Here is a 19,004-nt window from a genome sequence, read left to right on the forward strand (position 1 = left end):
TTTTAAAAATACTGAAACTAAAATTATATATTTTCAATAACCTCGAATATCACCACCATCACAACTACTACTACTACTACTACTATTAATAATAATAATAATAATAATAATAATAATGTAAAATTTTTATTTTCATATTTTCTAAAATGAGAGGCAAATAAAAAAAAATGTGTTAAATGTTTTGCACAACAATCGTTAATGAGGTAATATTAGTCTTTTATTCATGAAGTTTTCGTTCTTAGTTTTGACAAGAATTAAATGTCGGCATTTTTTTAATTCACTTTTCACCTCCAAGCAAGGCGCAGTGCCATTATGATGTAGGGGGCTACTAACTGGAACATAAGTTGTAGGGAGTTGAGCATCAAGAAATCTGTTCACATTACACTTGAACTTCTGCATGTCAGTACAGTTGGGAAAACAGAATCCCGAAGGGAGTTCCAAAGTTTAGCAGTTCTGGGGAAGAAACTATTGGAATAGGTTTCCTTACATTTAGGGATCTCTACTCTGAAGGGGTGATATTTTGCTGCTTGTCGGGTTTGTCGGGGGTGTTTTACGTCGAGGGGGTACAAGTGCTTGCAGTTCGTCGGAGCATTCGCTATTAAAATACTTGTAGAACAGGCAGAGGGATTCAACATTTCGTTGATGGGACAGAGGTTGAAGCTGAGATGACACTTTAGGGCCTATCAGGTTGGCGACTCTTTTGAACCCTGTCCAAGAGTAAGGCTTGTAGCAGATGCACCATTCCAAATGTGATAACAATACTCCATACATGGGCGAATGGTGGCTTTACAGTGGTACAGGATACTTTCAGGCGTAAGTAACTTTCTAGTACGGTAGAGAGAGCCCACCTTCTTCGCAGCGGTCTCTGCAATGCTCTCAATGTACATATTCCTACTTATGTTTCCTGTGAACGTCTGGCTGAGGAGTTTAAAGGAAGTACTTTCAGGTAATGTATCGTTAGCCATTGCTATTGGCGGTTGAGAAAGTTTCTTGTAATTATTGAAGCTTGGTCTTGGCAGCATTAAATGTGAGCATCCATTTATTTCTCTCTTCTACTACAGATTGGAGGTCTTACTCTAGTGTTTCTGCCATTTCCTTAGATATGTGTTCATTTGTTTTCCTTCGTGTCTGTTATAGAGCGTGGTGTCATCATTAAATATAACCATATCAGAGCCAATTTTATTAGGGAGGTCATTTATGCATATTAGTAAGTATAAAGGTCGAAGGATAGACCCCCTGAGGTACTCCCGCATTTATATCCTATTGTTTAAATGTACGACAGTCGAGGGCAATCTGGCCTTTTCTCTTACTTAAAAAGGATTATATTATGTGAAGAATTCGTCCAGTGATACCGTATAATCTGATTTTCCTAAGACCATCGTGCCATACTCTGTCAAATATGTTTAGAGCTACCGTTCTACTCCTCCTTGCTTTGTCCAGTGTATGGTATATACGTTCAGAGATTATAGTTAGGATATCTGCTGTAAAACGGACCTGCCTAAATCAATATTTTTGATCGGTCAGAAGTTTAGCAGCGGTAAGGTGATAGATTAGAGTTTGGTTAATTATGAACTCAAATGTTTTGGCGAAAAGTGGGAGGAGGCTAATGGGGCGATAATTTAATGGGTCAGTTCTTTCGCCAGAATTCTTAAAAACTGGTACCACAGAAGTAGTTTTTCAGCAGTCAGGAAAGCAAGATTCGTAAAGGCGTTTGTTGTAACCCGCCCCCTTAAGTAAACACTTCATCAAGTCTCCACACTAACGTAATGTACTTGCAATAACCCTTATCCCTGAGTGGCTTCCGGGCCTTGATAAGTGGTGATCACTGTGTAAAAAAAAAAAAAAAAAAAAAAAAAAAAAAGAGAAGTTTGGAGAGAACTGGAGCATTTTTTTAAATAGCACAGCCAGAATGAGATCGGGTCCACATGCTTTTGAGGTGTCAAGATTTTTTTATATCATGCACCTGAGAAGGGATGGTTTTTAGATAATCTAGTGTGGCATCTGTCTGCAAAGGAAAGTCAGGGAGGGGGTAGTTTGCTAGGTCCAATGTGGAGTTAAAGGCAAACCAACTGGCAAGCATAGAATTAAAACAAACATGATTATATGAAGTGAAATAAATATTAACGTCACTTTCTTCTTTTTCTCTTTCTTTGAAATAAACTCATATTCATCTCACCACCAACTGTTATCTACTTACGGACTACATATCTGATAAGACACTACAGCTGATGTTTAAACGTCGCCTGATTAACTAAACCCGCAGTATTTTAGCTTTACATCTTATATGAAACAAATGCAAGCTGGAAGAACATAATCTTCATTCTAAATATCAAATTATCTCATCAGAAAAAAATTATTTTAATTTATTAATCTCAGTAATATCTGAGTTTCCATGGAAACTATTTTGGTATCTCCACATCACTTAACATCTTTGTCACTTTTATCTATTTGTACCCGTATTGTCTTAATTAAAACAAGGCCGATAGCCATTAGTCGCGTGCTCTCGTGTAATGAATGAATGCGTGAATGTAGCATTGACATGAAATTCTTAAAGATAAACTAAAATGACCGAAGAATGGGCTGAAATGACTTAAATAAATAAAAAGTAAATGACTTAGAATGACTTTAATGAACTTAAGGATGAATTGAATACTTAAAAAATAACTGGAATCCTTCAAAAACAACTTGAATCATCTGGAGAATGACTTGAATGGCTTTGACATTGACTGGTTGTAAAGTGGGTGATCCCAAGATTTCCAGAACCCTCCACCTCTTTTAATCACTTTTTCAAATCATCGCAAGAGCCGCTTACCACTGACTTCTCTCTAGCAGTTGGTCATCACTGAAATTCGGGTGGCAATAAGCCCCCCCCCCAATATCGCAGTGCTCTTTGCATTCATTTAGTAGCGGTTTGGTTAGTGCATTCTCTCCTCGGTCTTTCCATCCTCCTCGAAACTTCTTGTGTATTTGGTGTGGTGTCATTCGATGCCAACACTACAATTTTTGTTGTGGGTGGTAATAGGGGTGGGTGTTGTCGCCGTCACCAGACGGAGATATCTTATGTATTTTCAGTATTTAATTCAATGCACAATACGTGAGTGGCGCTATGTAGTAAATTATGAAACTATATTTATGACAATTAAGGTACACAGACTTCTTCTTTTCATCCCCTTATGGAATTGTCTGAAATGCCCTTTTTCTGATTTCCAATGGGGTTGAAATGTAGTTTAATTGCCATAAATATGCTTTCATAATGGACGTATATATAATTTATTATGAGACAGATGGTATCGAAGTATATGTGTATAATGTGTACGATAACATTCTCGATGTGGTTCAACTTTATGATAATATTGTGCACAGTTTTTTAATTGCTATAATATTGAGTGATACTAGGAATACAATATCCACATACATGATATTCTTAAAACGTAATTTCATTAAACAAAAACGTAGACGCTTAATAATCATGTCTTACTTCACAGCCAAACCCCATGTATAATAAAAACTTCGTTTTATACTTTTAGTTATATGTAAAAAGGAACACAAACTGATTACCATTGATAAAAGTGTGTACAATTCCACTTTGCTCTTTATCTCGTTTCTCTTCATTTCTAACTTTCATTTCTATATTCTATCTATTCTATATTCTATCTATTCTATATTCTATCTATTCTATATTCTATCTATTCTATATTCTATCTATTCTATATTCTATCTATTCTATATTCTATCTATTCTATATTCTGTCTATTCTATATTCTGTCTATTCTATATTCTGTCTATTCTATATTCTGTCTATTCTATATTCTGTCTATTCTATATTCTGTCTATTCTATATTCTGTCTATTCTATATTCTGTCTATTCTATATTCTGTCTATTCTATATTCTGTCTATTCTATATTCTGTCTATTCTATATTCTGTCTATTCTATATTCTGTCTATTCTATATTCTGTCTATTCTATATTCTGTCTATTCTATATTCTGTCTATTCTATATTCTGTCTATTCTATATTCTGTCTATTCTATATTCTGTCTATTCTATATTCTGTCTATTCTATATTCTGTCTATTCTATATTCTGTCTATTCTATATTCTGTCTATTCTATATTCTGTCTATTCTATATTCTGTCTATTCTATATTCTGTCTATTCTATATTCTGTCTATTCTATATTCTGTCTATTCTATATTCTGTCTATTCTATATTCTGTCTATTCTATATTCTGTCTATTCTATATTCTGTCTATTCTATATTCTGTCTATTCTATATTCTGTCTATTCTATATTCTGTCTATTCTATATTCTGTCTATTCTATATTCTGTCTATTCTATATTCTGTCTATTCTATATTCTGTCTATTCTATATTCTGTCTATTCTATATTCTGTCTATTTTATATTCTATCTATTTTATATTCTATCTATTTTATATTCTATCTATTTTATATTCTATCTATTTTATATTCTATCTATTTTATATTCTATCTATTTTATATTCTATCTATTTTATATTCTATCTATTTTATATTCTATCTATTTTATATTCTATCTATTTTATATTCTATCTATTTTATATTCTATCTATTTTATATTCTATCTATTTTATATTCTATCTATTTTATATTCTATCTATTTTATATTCTATCTATTTTATATTCTATCTATTTTATATTCTATCTATTTTATATTCTATCTATTTTATATTCTATCTATTTTATATTCTATCTATTCTATATTCTATCTATTCTATATTCTATCTATTCTATATTCTATCTATTCTATATTCTATCTATTCTGTCAATTCTGTACCTTAGTTCCCTCTTTAACCTTCCTTTACTCGCACAACGGGGCGTTCTATTACCTAAAATCCTCCACTTTATGAGTAAACCCCAAAAACACATTTCGTAAACTGTTTTTAAATTCTCTTATCTAATCTATTCTTCCACAACTCGCTCATTCTTTATAAAATCAAATTAACTTAAAATTTAATCCTAGACTAAAACCGACATTAATGAAAACTTCAAGTTTGCTTTTGTGTTAATATTTCTACATAGTTTGTTTACTTGCTTCTCCCCTCATTCCATACACCAATTATCTGGTGCTATTTGAAAGACATAGGTTTTCACGCATCAAACATTGAAATGGTTTGTTTTCTTCCTTGCCTTTGCAAAATGCAACCCTGCCCTACAAAACGCAAAAAACAATTTTTGTTTTTTTCTCTCTCAATCAGACCACCAATTTATCGTGGGTGGCAGCTCGTGATTCTTACGGACTTAATCCTAGTGGCAGTTGTTCATAATCCGGGAAAGTTGATATGCGCCCTGTAACATTCTATTTCAACCTTTACCTGGGCTAGATAAATGGTCGAAGCAACCTGATGAAATCAATCGGCTGGTGATATCGAATCCTATTACATAAAATAAACAACAGCTTACTCAAAAATTAATTTTGCGATTCCAACTCTTACTAATAACCACTAATGAATAGCCCCCAAAATATGATGGAAGTTGGTAGTTGAGAGTCAATTGGTTATAGTGAACAAAACCTGGACATGACTGTTAAAAAAAAGCAACATTTTAACGTTAGTTTTCAGTTAAAATCAAGAGGGTCATTCATATATTCTTGTGGCGTCCGAGTGAATTTGTTCCTCTTGCATTCCCCACAAAACTTACCAAGATTGGTGGGAAGCCAAGAAAAAAAAAAGTGGATCAATTTACCCCCAAGATATTTCAAAAGTTCCACTCTGGTGTTTTAAACACTAGTTCATAGGTATATATATATACTTGTTTATTGTTATATAAACATGTTTACATCCCGCTGCTACAAACAATGAACCTTCATTGAACATTTTGAATAGTCAAGTCGCTGCCTGATGATATGTTGTTTGATTGAAACAAATGGCTGTTTGTAGCAGTGAGATGTAAACATGTTTATGTAACAATAAACAAGTATTATCAGCTCTTTTTATTGAGTACTATCTAACAACCTCGTTGAATTCACTAGTCTATTACTTTTGAATAAAAAAAACAGTATATATATATATATATATATAAACTCAACAGACATAACCTTCCCATAATAATCAAATTAATAAAAAAAAATTTTTTAATGATTTTATCAATCAGTATTCCTTATTGTTAGAATACTAATAGTAATAATAACCCAAAAGCAGTTTTAAAAGGATAAGAACCGGTAGCATTCTTGTTGAAGTAAACAATAAAAGCCGTTTGAAATCTGTTGAAAATGGACGAATTCTCTGATCATAGATGCTAAGTTTTTACACATGAAAAACTAAATTAATAATTTTTTTTACAACTTTTTGTGTGACAACGAAAGAATAACGGCATGCACAAAACAAGGAGTGATTGTATCAATGTATAAAACAAAGTACAAACATAAAAAGAAATGATCAAATGATATCAAACACATAACTTGCGACACCGATATGATTTAAGAAATAAAGATAGGATATATAATAAATAGGAGGGTAATATATACAAACAACTGTACGATGCCACAAATGTTCTAAATGTGGACACCATCAGGAAGTATGTAGGGGATGAAAGTTTGTGGAAAAACTGGAGAAAAGAGCCCAATTGCACAGAAATAAAATGTCAAACTAATGTCACGAACATAGCCCGTTGCAAAACGTGAAAAAATTTACCAAAAAGAAATCTCAGGAAAAAAAAAACATAAAAATATATTCTACCCGGAAGCAAAAAAAAATATTGAATCATACAAAACGTCTACTAAATATATTAATAATAGACAACTATACTATGAAAATCTATTATAACCGCATAGCTAAAAATCAAATCTCCTTTGCAGACTCAATAGAACTCAAAATTACTCGGAATGAAAGGTTAAGTACTCATATTTGTTAGTAATTTTTTAATAGTGAATATTTTAAAACCTCAACTTTCAACACATTCAGATGATGATACAAGAAATAGACGTACTACAAGGAAGTATATTTATTGTTACCTTATTCGGTATAAAAAAAGTATTAATATTATAAAAAGTTTCTAACTCTGTGTGTTATAATCATAATATTTACATGACTTTAATTTAGCAAATGATGATATAGTACATTAATAGACGTAATATCATAGCATCGGCTTCAGACAGCTAGCGAATCTCGATTAATTATGAATATAAAATATTTGCTTAGTTTTAATATTTGGCATGAATACAGATCCCACTGTATTTAGGATGAAGTCGATTCTAATTCTTTCAAACATTCCATATAATTCTGCATTTTTTAGTTTATAAAATATTTTGATTAGCTATCGAGTTACATGAGAAATGGATACTTTGACAATATTTTAGACGTTTCTTGGTCATTAAGATTGAATTATACAAAACTTCACAAAAATTTGGTCGAGATTCATTTAGTAGTTTCTATGTATACATCGGACATACTCTTACTTTTATAAGGACCGATAGTTTGGTATTATGGTTCATCTTTGTTTCAACGGCAATAATGAATATGAAAGATTCCCTGGATTCGAACCTGGTATGTTTGTAGCAACTGTTAGCGATTGCTTATAAATACCCAGTTGTTTGAGAGACCTTGTTTAATTATCCCTAATAAAAACTTTTCGGTGGGAAAAGGTGTCCGTGTCCTCTTCGTGTCCCAAATACAAGGGAGACTAATAATGAAGTAATTGTATTATAGATTTTAATGACAACGAAATATAGACAAACAAGTAATTATGTTGCTGGGGTGAGTCAAATAGAATTTCATATTTGCGTTAATAGAATTTGTAATGTAGTCTTAAGAGAGCACGATTCTGCTGTTGTTGTTGGTGGTGATGTTTCTAGTTTTAAATAATCATCCCTGAAAGAGGAGACGATGGCCCTGTCGACATTCCTTTTTCTTGGCATGTGATGAGACTTGTATGTCATTAAGTATATTATAAAAAGAAAAAGCGTAAAATAAACTCATGTGATGATACTTATGTAGGCATGAGGCGGGGAATACACACAAAAAAAGATATCCAATTAATTACATGCCAAAATGTTTGTCTTGAGGGACGAATAAACCATATGAAAACAATGCGTGCAATATTAACTCTGTGAAATATGAACGCAATAATGCATCAAGTTAAATGTTTATTTTAAATCTCATGGGAAGAATTTTGTGTGTAGAACAAAACAGTTAATTTTTTTTTTTTTGTATATTACATCATTCAGTTATTTAAAGATATTTTTTTGCATCAACAATTAGATTGCATCATATACGGATACACATGAAATAACAACTAATATATATATATATATATATATATATATATATATATATATATATATATGTGTATATTTCTTGTGCATACATAAAATTTTATAAGGAAATGTGTATCTATTTTCAATATTTACTTCAAGAGCGCTCAGGAAGTAGAGTTAAGTAGTAACTTATGAAAATGTATATGGTAATTAAGCTACACATAATATTACATATACGTATGTGACAAGAAAACACATCCGACGATTGAATTGACACTGCGGTAAAGTTTCAAGATAATAAATCATTAAACATGCAATGTTATAAAGCTCTAGAAGAATGCCTTCCTGTGTAAAATATCTGTCTTGATTCGGTTTTGTTCTGGTTTGAGGTTGGCTTTTCATGTTCATATAAATACACCTTTAGGCAAATGTTATTAAATAATACCGATTGTTGTTTGAGACTTTTCAATTTTTTTTAATTGTCTATTTAGTATTTCTGCACAAATCACCGAATATAAGTTTCGTGAGTTTCTGCACATTGTTTTTCTTTCCAGGACTTTGCACTTTGAAATAAATAAATCTGGAACTTTCTAAATTTTCAAATATATTGCAGACGAGCCTGGGTGCCCGGGTTTTTGGAGGTGTGTCGAGCAAAAAAAAACACGTATTAGGCAGGCAGGCAGGCTCGAACCAGTGATGCGAAGGTGGAAAAGAAAGTAAAATAAAATCTGACGTCTTTCCGCTACTCCATGATGCGACCGGAAGCATAAAGCCTTAAAATTTAACGTAGTCATTGCAGAAATGGCGTTGCTTTTAAACTTCCCACGAAAGCAAATTAGATACAATGTCGTTTTTAATGTGGGGGGGGGGGTAACCAGCTCCACCAAAAAGGAGGCACTCTGGCAGTATCCAAACAAATAGTACTTGTCTTAGTATGAATGGTTTCCCCTACATTGACCAAGGACCAATTACAGAACAGATACTACCCGGCCCGAAGGCAAAACGGTTATGTTCTAATAGTTTCGCTCTATTTATATGGAAAAAAAAGCGAACAAACACTGGAGATTACGGCGGAAATTTTGTTTAACTCGATCAAAAAAAGAAAAGATAGAGACGATGTCCGTTTGCAATTGCGAGAAATTACGATCTGGGAAGTATGCGAAAACTTCTCGCTGAATGTAACTAACGTGAGAAGCCCAATGCAAAAAGCCTTTCGTGGACATACACAAACACTCGTGCCCATTTTGCCTTTTATATATTAGATGCTTCTCATTCTCAGATAAAGTTCAAATAGAGAAAAACAAGTTCATAACATTAATAACTTTTTTATTGCTATATCATAGTAATAAAAAAGTTGTTCATTTTATGACCTTGTTAGGCGATAGCATTAATATACAAGTGTCTTAGAAAGTTAAATAATAAATCCAATTAAAAAACTAAATAAACTAATTTGATCAATATTAGTCTTAGTAATATTTATCTTAAGAAATAAATGCATTAAAATGGTACAATTGAGAAACCGTTTTTTTTTTGTTTTTTTTGTTCTTTTTTAACCTTTGTCTTAAAAGTCTAAGAATAATAATTGTATTAGAATTACCGCTTATGGTTTATAACACTGAAGAACAGTTTTTAAAAAACTAAAGCAATATTTCTAAATTTAATCATACTCGTTCGTACTTAGACGATACTTGTATTTTTTTTCCTATGTCCAACGGCATTGTTATAATGATTTAGTGTCCGCATCTTATAAATGTCTGGCGAAAAAAAAAATAGCGTTTCAAAATGTTAAATGTGTCACGACTCGGCGGCGGATAACTGGAAGTATTCGGTTTCAAACGCCTATTAGTTCTCTATCTATATAAGAGCCGGGTACGTCCAAGGATGGAGTACTGTTGCCACATCTGGGTAGGAGCTGCTAGAAAGGACTTATCCTGCCTTAATGGACTTCGTAGTCTCGTAGGGGATGTCCTTTTCTCTTCCCTGCAACCTCTTTCTCACAAGAGATATTGCGAGTTTGTCTCTGCTTTATCGTCATTTTCATAGCAAGTGCTCGACTGAGCTCCAATCTTCGCCAAACTTTCACAAGAAACACTCGTCTAGCTGAAAACACTATCAATAATCCCCCCCCCAGTTTTATCTGTACCTAAACGCAGATTCCATGAAAAAAGCTTCTTTCTTAGAACTGCACGCCCGTGGAACTGTTTTCTGTTTGCCTACTTTTCAGCTGACCACAATCTGATTGTTTTCAAATCCAAGGTAAACAAGTTCTTGATGAGCCGTTCCACTTAATTTAACAAATTTACCGAATTTCCATTACTAACGATTACTATATTGTCCAATTGTCTACTGTACACTTTTAACCCTTATCCTCGATTGGCCTCTGGGCCTTAATAAGTTGTGATGCCTATGTAAAAAAAAATAAAATAAAGTTTACGTTTTATAAATGTTTACGAAATATGCGAGAATAAATTGGCTTCACAAAACAAAGGATATTAAGGGCAAAAGTATAATAAATGTTCGAAAGAATTGCTTTGTCCGCATAGTGAAAATCGACCCATCTACATAATACTAAAACTCCATCTTGTTTGTTCGCTTATCCTCGTGCTCAATAAATGACGTCATCGTTTTGCGACGTAATTCTGTGAACACTGTTATCCGCGCCTACTTTGAGAGATAACCGTGTATAATTGATGACGTCACCCATCAAACCAGAAACAAATTGGGTATATCTTTTTTTGACGTTTGGGTCGTCTTCTACAGCACGAATTGTGCAGATCTCTGGGCGCTTAACATAATACTAAAATTCTGATTGTTTTGCACATAGAATGTTTTGTATGATGGAGTAAGGATGTACTAGACAAGAAATGATGGGAAGGGGGGGGGCTTAGACGAATTCTAGGATTAATTTAGTCTTTTGTTCAGATATTTTTTATTCAACATGTGAAAATACCAGAGCATCTTAATAAGAAAACTGGCGTGTATCAATTTCGGATGTCGAATTCCTTTAAATGTATTCATTTTTTTTTTTTTTTTTTTTTTTTTTTTACTCGCGTTCCCCCCTAACAAGGCATATCGCCACTTGGACATAAGAGGCCACTATTTGGTACCATGCCTAGGAAAGATTTACAAGATATCGGTTTCCGTTACATTTGAACTTCTGCATATCAGTACGGTCAAGGAAGTAGGTAGCAGGTTTCAAAGTCTAACTGTTGGAGGGAGGAAACTAGAAGTAGAAAGCTTTATGGCATTTAGGAAAGGATTGTGATTTTGTTGCGAAGCGGGTTTGTCGGGTATGTGTATGTCGAGGGGGGCACAAGTGCAACGAGTTCATCAGAGTATATTCCACTAAAATACTTGTGAAAAGCACAAGGATGCAACATTGCAGCAATGAGGCAGAGGTTGGAGCTTAGTTGACAAAGTGCGACCTATTAGATTAAAGATTCTTTTTTGGGCCTTATTCAAGAGGGAAAGACTAGTGGTAGGCGCATCAACCAAGATATGGCAACAATATTCCATGCATGAGCGAATGGTAGTTTTGTAGAGGTACAAGATACTTTCAGGTGTGAGTAGTCTTCTAGCACGATAGATGGAACCCACCTTCATTTTGTATATTCGAATTTATTCAAACAATCTGACGTCACTTCTGATTTTTTTTAAAGAATTTTTGTTTGTTTTTGCAGTTTGCAAGTGAGATTACCACTGATAGAATTTATTTATTTCGCCTTATTTTTATAAATACACATGTGTAAGATGTGTCCAAATAGATCTGCAATAGGATTTGTCTGTCACGTTTGATTTTGAAATATTTTGGCATAAAACGCGTATATTGAATGTGCTATCTTAAGAATGAATATACAATTTTATGTTTTAATAAATTATCTGTTTGGATAAAATATCATCGCCTTGCCAAATTGTTATTTCCCTTCATCTTGTTAATCTGCAAATTTTGTTGTATCCATTCAGGATTATGGCTTACAGAAGCAACGATGCCTTGAAGAATCCTTGTACGTGTCCGATCTGGAGAATGTGCTTCAGGTAAGTCACTTTTTCTCTCCATTTTCTTTCTGCTTTTCTACCCATAAATCTAGAGATGAGAAATACGTGACTATCTCAATTTTCGTGTCACTTTTATATCTTTTCATTATTTTTTAATTAAACTTACATTTGCAACAAGATGGCGACCAGCAAATAACGTTACACTCGAACATGATGCATTCGATTGCATTCTCTATTCCTTATCAAATGCATCATTCTAATAATCGTGCAGTAAATCTAAAATGATACAAATGCTCAAATTATTTGGATTTTTCGTTGAGTGTTTTCAACCGTTTCAGTCGATGTAACCTCCGACCTTCTCCGGGTGTATCTTGTCGAACTCTGAAATCTGCACGAAATTTCGAATAAAACCCTTTATTTAATCTACGGAGGTAGCGTGTTCTTGTTACGTTAGCCATGACTAAGTAGAGGTCCTAAGTAATTTGCAATTGTATTTTGAGTGCCGCCTTTATTGGAGATTGAACCTGCAATCTCTAAAAGAGTACTTTAGCCACTACATATGTTATTTTCGAGTTCAATAAGATACACCTGAAAAAGGTGGAGAGTTACATCGAGCGAAACGTTGTAAAACAAAGATGAGAAGTCATCAGAATAATCCAAAAATACACACAGCTGCTGCTGCTAATATTTTCGCTAGTTAGATACCCTACTGCTGCTGCTGATTTTCTCATGCACACGCCATACGCGCTATGTTACACATAAAAATTTACACGAGATAAATACTCGTTTCGGAACGGGTAGAATTAATTGATAAAGAAATGTTTTGCACCAGATTTATGTCCTCTTACGAGAAATTAAATCAAAACAAAATCATACTAAACCTTACATCTATAATACTTATAATTTTCATATTAATGTTAAAAACTTACGATTAAGGGATCTTAATATGACATTAAAATTCAAGGAATCTTACTTGATTGGTGTCTAATGACTAGGGCTATGACAACAGCATATTTTTCCATTGTATATATCCGACACAATTAGACATACTTAATCGAGAACCACATCACTCTATATAAAAGCATGATATCAACGGATACACACTCGAGAGTCAAAACAATGAAAAGAATATGCTGTTATGCTACTAATGACTATGGTTCAAATACAATGTAAATCTGAAATATTTTTGATTGTCACATAAGTATCTAAATTATTCTCTCTGGAGTCCACTACTCCAAATAAACTGAACTTGTATGAATGTCTAATGTATTGGGAAAATTTATAAAATAGAAATATGAATCTTCACGAATGGCTTTATCCTTTTTTTGGCCTTTCTTAAACGAAATTAAACTTCTATCATCATCATCGGTAATCACTGGTGACTTGTTCTTCCATCGGTGAAATTGGGTCTTTAAAAGAGGTTCCAGCAATTTTAATTGAATCTTAATTTTTTTTATTGTTCCCCTCTTTTTTTCTTTTTTCCCCTTTCCCTTCTCCCCTTTCTCTCTATTACATCAATTATCTGGACGTTTAATATCGATATGTAATCACAAAAAAAAACATATCTTTCCTTTTTATTTATTTATTTTTACTCGAATCATCTGACAGTATGGACGGATATTTTTTTATCCTGTCTATTGAGACAAGTTGTAATGAATTAAGTTAATACACTTGAGGTTGTAATAATTAAAACCCTGTGTGTGTGTGTGTGTGTGTGTGTGTGTGTGTGTGTGTGTGAGGACAAATCTCAACCTATATATTAAAACGAGGTTTTCATCTACAGACTTGAAATTTGGTATATAGGGTATTCAGACATAGGGAAAACATTTTAATCGCTTTTTATCCTGAAAACGGGGCTGCTAAGCGATCAAGATTGAAAAATTGGTATGAGGGGTCATCAGAGTTTTATTAGTTTAACTGTTTTATAAGGTTTGGAAACACTTTTTAAAGATCGCAGTAAGCTCGTCTAGTGGTTATCGTACTTGACTCACAGTCTTTAGGTTTGTTTTCGATATCAGAGTATTTTTACTTACAAGAAGTGAACTGTTTAGAAAAAACATAATACTCGCATGCACGCGTCTCAGTTTCTTTCGTTTTTTATTACTTCAATATTTTAAGGAATTTAACGTTACGTTTAATACTAGACAACGCCGAGTACACACACACACACATATATATATAATATGAGAGAGGGAGATGATGTAATAAAGTTATATAACTTTTATTCTTCAGCTTTCATTTAATATAGTTGTTGCTCCCTTTGACAGCGTTGAACTTTTCTTATCTTGATAAGTTTTGCTTTGTTAAAAATTTACTAGTTCCTAAATACGTTGAAGAGAGGTAGGAACCTTCGAAATATGTCTGTAGATTACTGTCTTTAAAATTATATATATATATATATATATATATATATATATAATGTTATGTTATCGGGAAGTGTTGAACAGAAATCCGTAAGGTGCCCGGTCGCAAAAATACAGATTTATTGCATATCATACGTGTATCAGTTTCATTTTACCATTTAAAAAGTCGTTAATATTCCTTCAAATCCTCACCAAATCACGAAATAAAAACAAATCGAAGAAGTGTTTTCATTTCATTAGTTAATAATTTGAATGGGTTTTTATAGCCTTTTTAAATGGTAAAGGGTCAATCCACCTCAATGAAACTATGATGCGTCTCTGAAATATGTAATAGTTTTTAAATAAACATATTCTCTTTGTTTTCTGCGCCTTTTTCTACTTTTTCTATTTTTGTTTATTTTCTTTATTCTCTTTTTCTTTTCACTTTTTTGTCACTCTTTCTTTCTCTTGTTTCAAATCTATTTCATGTTAATTGTTGTCTGTATATTTTTTTAGTTAAACGCAATAAATTCTAATTAACCGAATGCGGACATTTTTTTCTTGACTTCTTTAATGTCATAACAATAAATTCTAACAATGTTTGTATTTTACTGGCAATGTGTGTGCGATGACAGCTTGGTTAGCTTTAACCCTAAACGCTTTATCGTCACCCGGTGGAATTTTATGTTCTCTTTACTTTCGGCAACGATGAGAACGTCATTTTCTAAAAATTCTGAATCGTTCAACTACGCAGATTTCGTTATTTTCTACACATTACACATGTCAACATTAGAGGGTGCATCGCTGGCCTAATAGAATGCTTGATGACCATGGAATCAACTGTACTAGTTTAAACTTGTAGCATGACAGGAATTTATTTTATACTAATTAGTCACTACTGCGGCCAAAAACCACTCTAGGGCAATGTTTGCCGGACAACAGAATTGCAAGTTGGATGATGAACACTAAAGCAGAACCTTTTATTTAATCCACGGGGATAGCATGTATTTGTTCCATTAGACATAACTGGGTATAAAACCTAACAAAAGGCTCGTGATGGTGGATAGTGTTTAGTAAAATTAAGTTATCAACTTCTGGAAGTTGAAGGTTCAATTCTCAGTGCAGGCGACACTCGAAATACATTTGCCAGTTACTTAGGTGTTCTGCCCAGTTATGGCTGATAGAAAGAGAGCATGCTCTCCCATGGATTAAATGAGTTCCATTCGTAATTCGTGAAAATTCCAGAGTTCAGATTCCAGAGTTCGATAATATACACCTGAAGGTCGAAGGTTTAATCAGCCGAAAGGTTATGCAAATAACATTCAAGATATAGAAAATTAGTCCGAATAATCTAAACAGTACGTATTATTTTTCTATTCTAGCAATATTTTTTCCGTTTCCATTCTAACTTGCAAATGTCGCCTTTTCTATCCCAAATACTATTAAAATCCAATAAACAAATATTCGGTCGTTTTTAATTGCACACCGACATCACAGCTGTTGCCATGTTATAAAATGACATCAGGTTTGTTAAAACTTTAAAAATTAACTGTCCTTCATTTTAAAAGTAAACCCATTGTTTATATTTTTAATATAATTTGTGTGTGTGTGAAACGTTTTATAGTCTGTTTTCAACATGACAAATTTTGAAGAAAAATCTTGTGAATGCTCAGCACCCGAAATTATAAAATCTTCCAATAAATTTCAACAAATAGAAATTAAGAAATCCATCAATCATTGTTTATAGATAAAATTAAATAATTGACAAAGAAAAAAAAAATTTCGCCGCTCGTAGCAAAAAAGTTTAAAATATGTACAAAGCTTTGATTTTGTGTGGCATATAAGGTCCGGTTACGGAAAACAAAGAAATGGTGGCCACGTCTTATATATTGATGGGTCTCGAAGTTTCATTATTCATTTGCAAATGGAATGCTGTTGGCTTGGACGAAAAGCATGTTTTTAGGAATTGTGGGAGAATTGGAGTCGTAACTTTGGACTTCCGTATTACGACTTTAACCACAAAAACTTTTAGATAGAAGTTATTATGAAATCACAACTTCAATTATGGTCCGAAAATTTTCACTCTAATTTTAAACGATCAATTTTGATGTCCGAAAACAAAAACTTAGTCCAACTTTTAGATCAATAGACTGTATTTATTGTAAAACTACGTGTGAATGATGTAAATCTAAAAATTACTAAAGTAATGATTTTCTTAGATGAAAATACGGTATAGTAAAGAATGTAGGTTTTACCTACATAATACCTCAAAATAAGTCTTTTAATCTTTTACTATACCAGACAGTATTTTGTTTCCACAATACGTTAATTATAATCCAGATGATCTTCTAAGTCGAATTATTTGTTTTGTCCTTTTCAGATTCTCCTCTTTGTGGTTTTATATTGTCGTAAATGATTCTTAAATTGTAAACTTTTTCGTGGAATGTTAAGATAAATCATAATGTTTTCGATTGTAAGTTTTCAAAATACAAAAAAATCGATTGCGAGCGAAGAAACGTCGATTATTCGATTACTGTGAAAATTGTGAGGTAAACTACTTGCAAAGTAGTGTATGAGGTCAAGTTGACACAAGTTGACTCAATCTGTCTCTCTGAGTCCCATTCGAGCCTTCTCTGTTTATTAGAGTACACTGTTTAACCTGGAAAAATAGAATGCTAAATACTCATTTTATTGGGAGGGGGTAAATATAAGTTCTATATTGTTTTCTTTTTGTTCAATAAGTTAATAATTCCACTGAAGAAATATATTAAACTGGTCAGTAAAACATTACTGAAAACAGAACGGAGTTACGTCCCTTTCTACGCCACGTTTATCTGGCATTACATTCTGGAAATCCACCACAATGCAATGCCAGAGAACTTTGCTATGAAAAACACACAGGCATCTCAAAGCACTGATTCTAATCATCATTAATGCAACTCGTGTTCTTGAGTCCGAATCTTGCGACTGAACGTATACGTCTATAGATAATGATTAAATACTTATGAAATAGGTATTTATATTCCCCTTTCCGCCGAGTTCTTTAATGAGAAATAATATAAGCCGTCTAATTTTAGATAACTGTGCGAATTCTTTTTTACGTGATTGTGAAATAATGTAAAGATAGATACATGTGCGTGCAACTATTTTGAACAGCTTCGCACTAAAGATACTATAAGGATGAAACGTATGAGTACATGGATAATAGTTGAATATGTATATAATTAATGTATTGTGTCATCATTTTTTTTTTTTTTTTTTTTTTTTGTAATTTCTCTCTAATATATAAACTCAGTGCGTGTGATGTTTGTATGTTTACTATAGAACGGTCGGAGATTCTACATAAAATCGAAAAGTGTACGCTTATGTATTAGGTTGGTAACTAAATGTTGCCGTTTTTTTATCTACATTTTAAAAGTAAAATAAGAACTATTTAATCAATAATGTATTTTTTTAAATTAAATAAATTGAAATAACTTGAACCAAAATAAATAAAATCTTACAAATGCATTTTCAAAACACAATATAGTTACCAAAACAAAAACCGCCAAGAACTTAGTAACCCACCTAATAAATTATACGGGTGAGAACAATAGAAATCTTTCCCGAATCTTTAGACGCACCCTTAAGAAAAGTCGACTTAACAAATGTTTTAATTGTTAAGAATGTATCTGAATTAAATCCTCGAATATGCGATTTCGATTCTCTATTTTATAAAAATTTTGATATAATAAAGTGTAAGTGATAAGCACATTTAGAACTTAATACCTCTTATCTGTCTGCCCCTATCTCTCGTGTGTGTGTGAGAGAGAGAGTAAAAGGTATACGGAGATCCCAACGAGAGAAAGAAAATGTATATTTAAAAAAAGTGAGGCCACCAACAATTGATGGGTTTCTTATATACTTATTTTATTATTTGACATTTTCATTTTTCAATATTTGAAACAAGTTTAATTCTCGGAATGTATTCTCCAAATTCTCAACAACATTCCTGATGTAAAAAATATCGTGTGAAGCGCGTTTAACTTATTTCAGTAATTGAAAAATAAAAAATAACTATATAAGAAACCATTTTTGGCGGCCACACTCCTTGAATATATATGTGTGTGTGTGTGTGTGTGTGTGTGTATATTTATGAAGGTAAAGTTACATTTGATCGCTACAAACAGCCATCTGTTTCAGTCGTGAAAGAAAAAAGAAAGCGTCAGATAGTTCAGTGTCGCCTGATGAAGTCTCTTGACGGAAACAGATGGCTGTTTGTGGCGACCAAATGCAACTGTTTGCCTTCGAATAAATAAAGTGTTTTGCTCTTAAGCACTATTTAACAATCTCGGTGAGTTTATTAGTTCCTACTTTTGAATATTTCAAGCCTGGATATATATCCTTTTCTCTGCATGTATGTCCATAAAAACGAAAAGCTGCTAGAAACTATACCTTTT

General features: G+C 32.7%; 1 protein-coding gene across 12 annotated transcripts in view; it reads left to right on the plus strand.

The window, feature by feature from the left end:
• Window positions 1-19,004, plus strand: part of LOC145286342 (microtubule-actin cross-linking factor 1, isoforms 6/7-like) — a 770,369-nt gene that overhangs the window by 226,094 nt on the left and 525,271 nt on the right. For all 12 annotated transcript variants that reach the window (XM_080135266.1, XM_080135265.1, XM_080135270.1 and 9 more), the window contains exon 4: window positions 12,191-12,262. In XM_080135266.1, the coding sequence (XP_079991392.1) occupies window positions 12,191-12,262 (72 nt within the window). The remainder of the gene's footprint in view (window positions 1-12,190; window positions 12,263-19,004) is intronic.

This window comes from Euprymna scolopes, chromosome 10 (assembly GCF_053919585.1).
Source record: "Euprymna scolopes isolate OS-2025 chromosome 10, ASM5391958v1, whole genome shotgun sequence".
Taxonomy (NCBI): Eukaryota; Metazoa; Mollusca; class Cephalopoda; order Sepiida; family Sepiolidae; genus Euprymna; species Euprymna scolopes.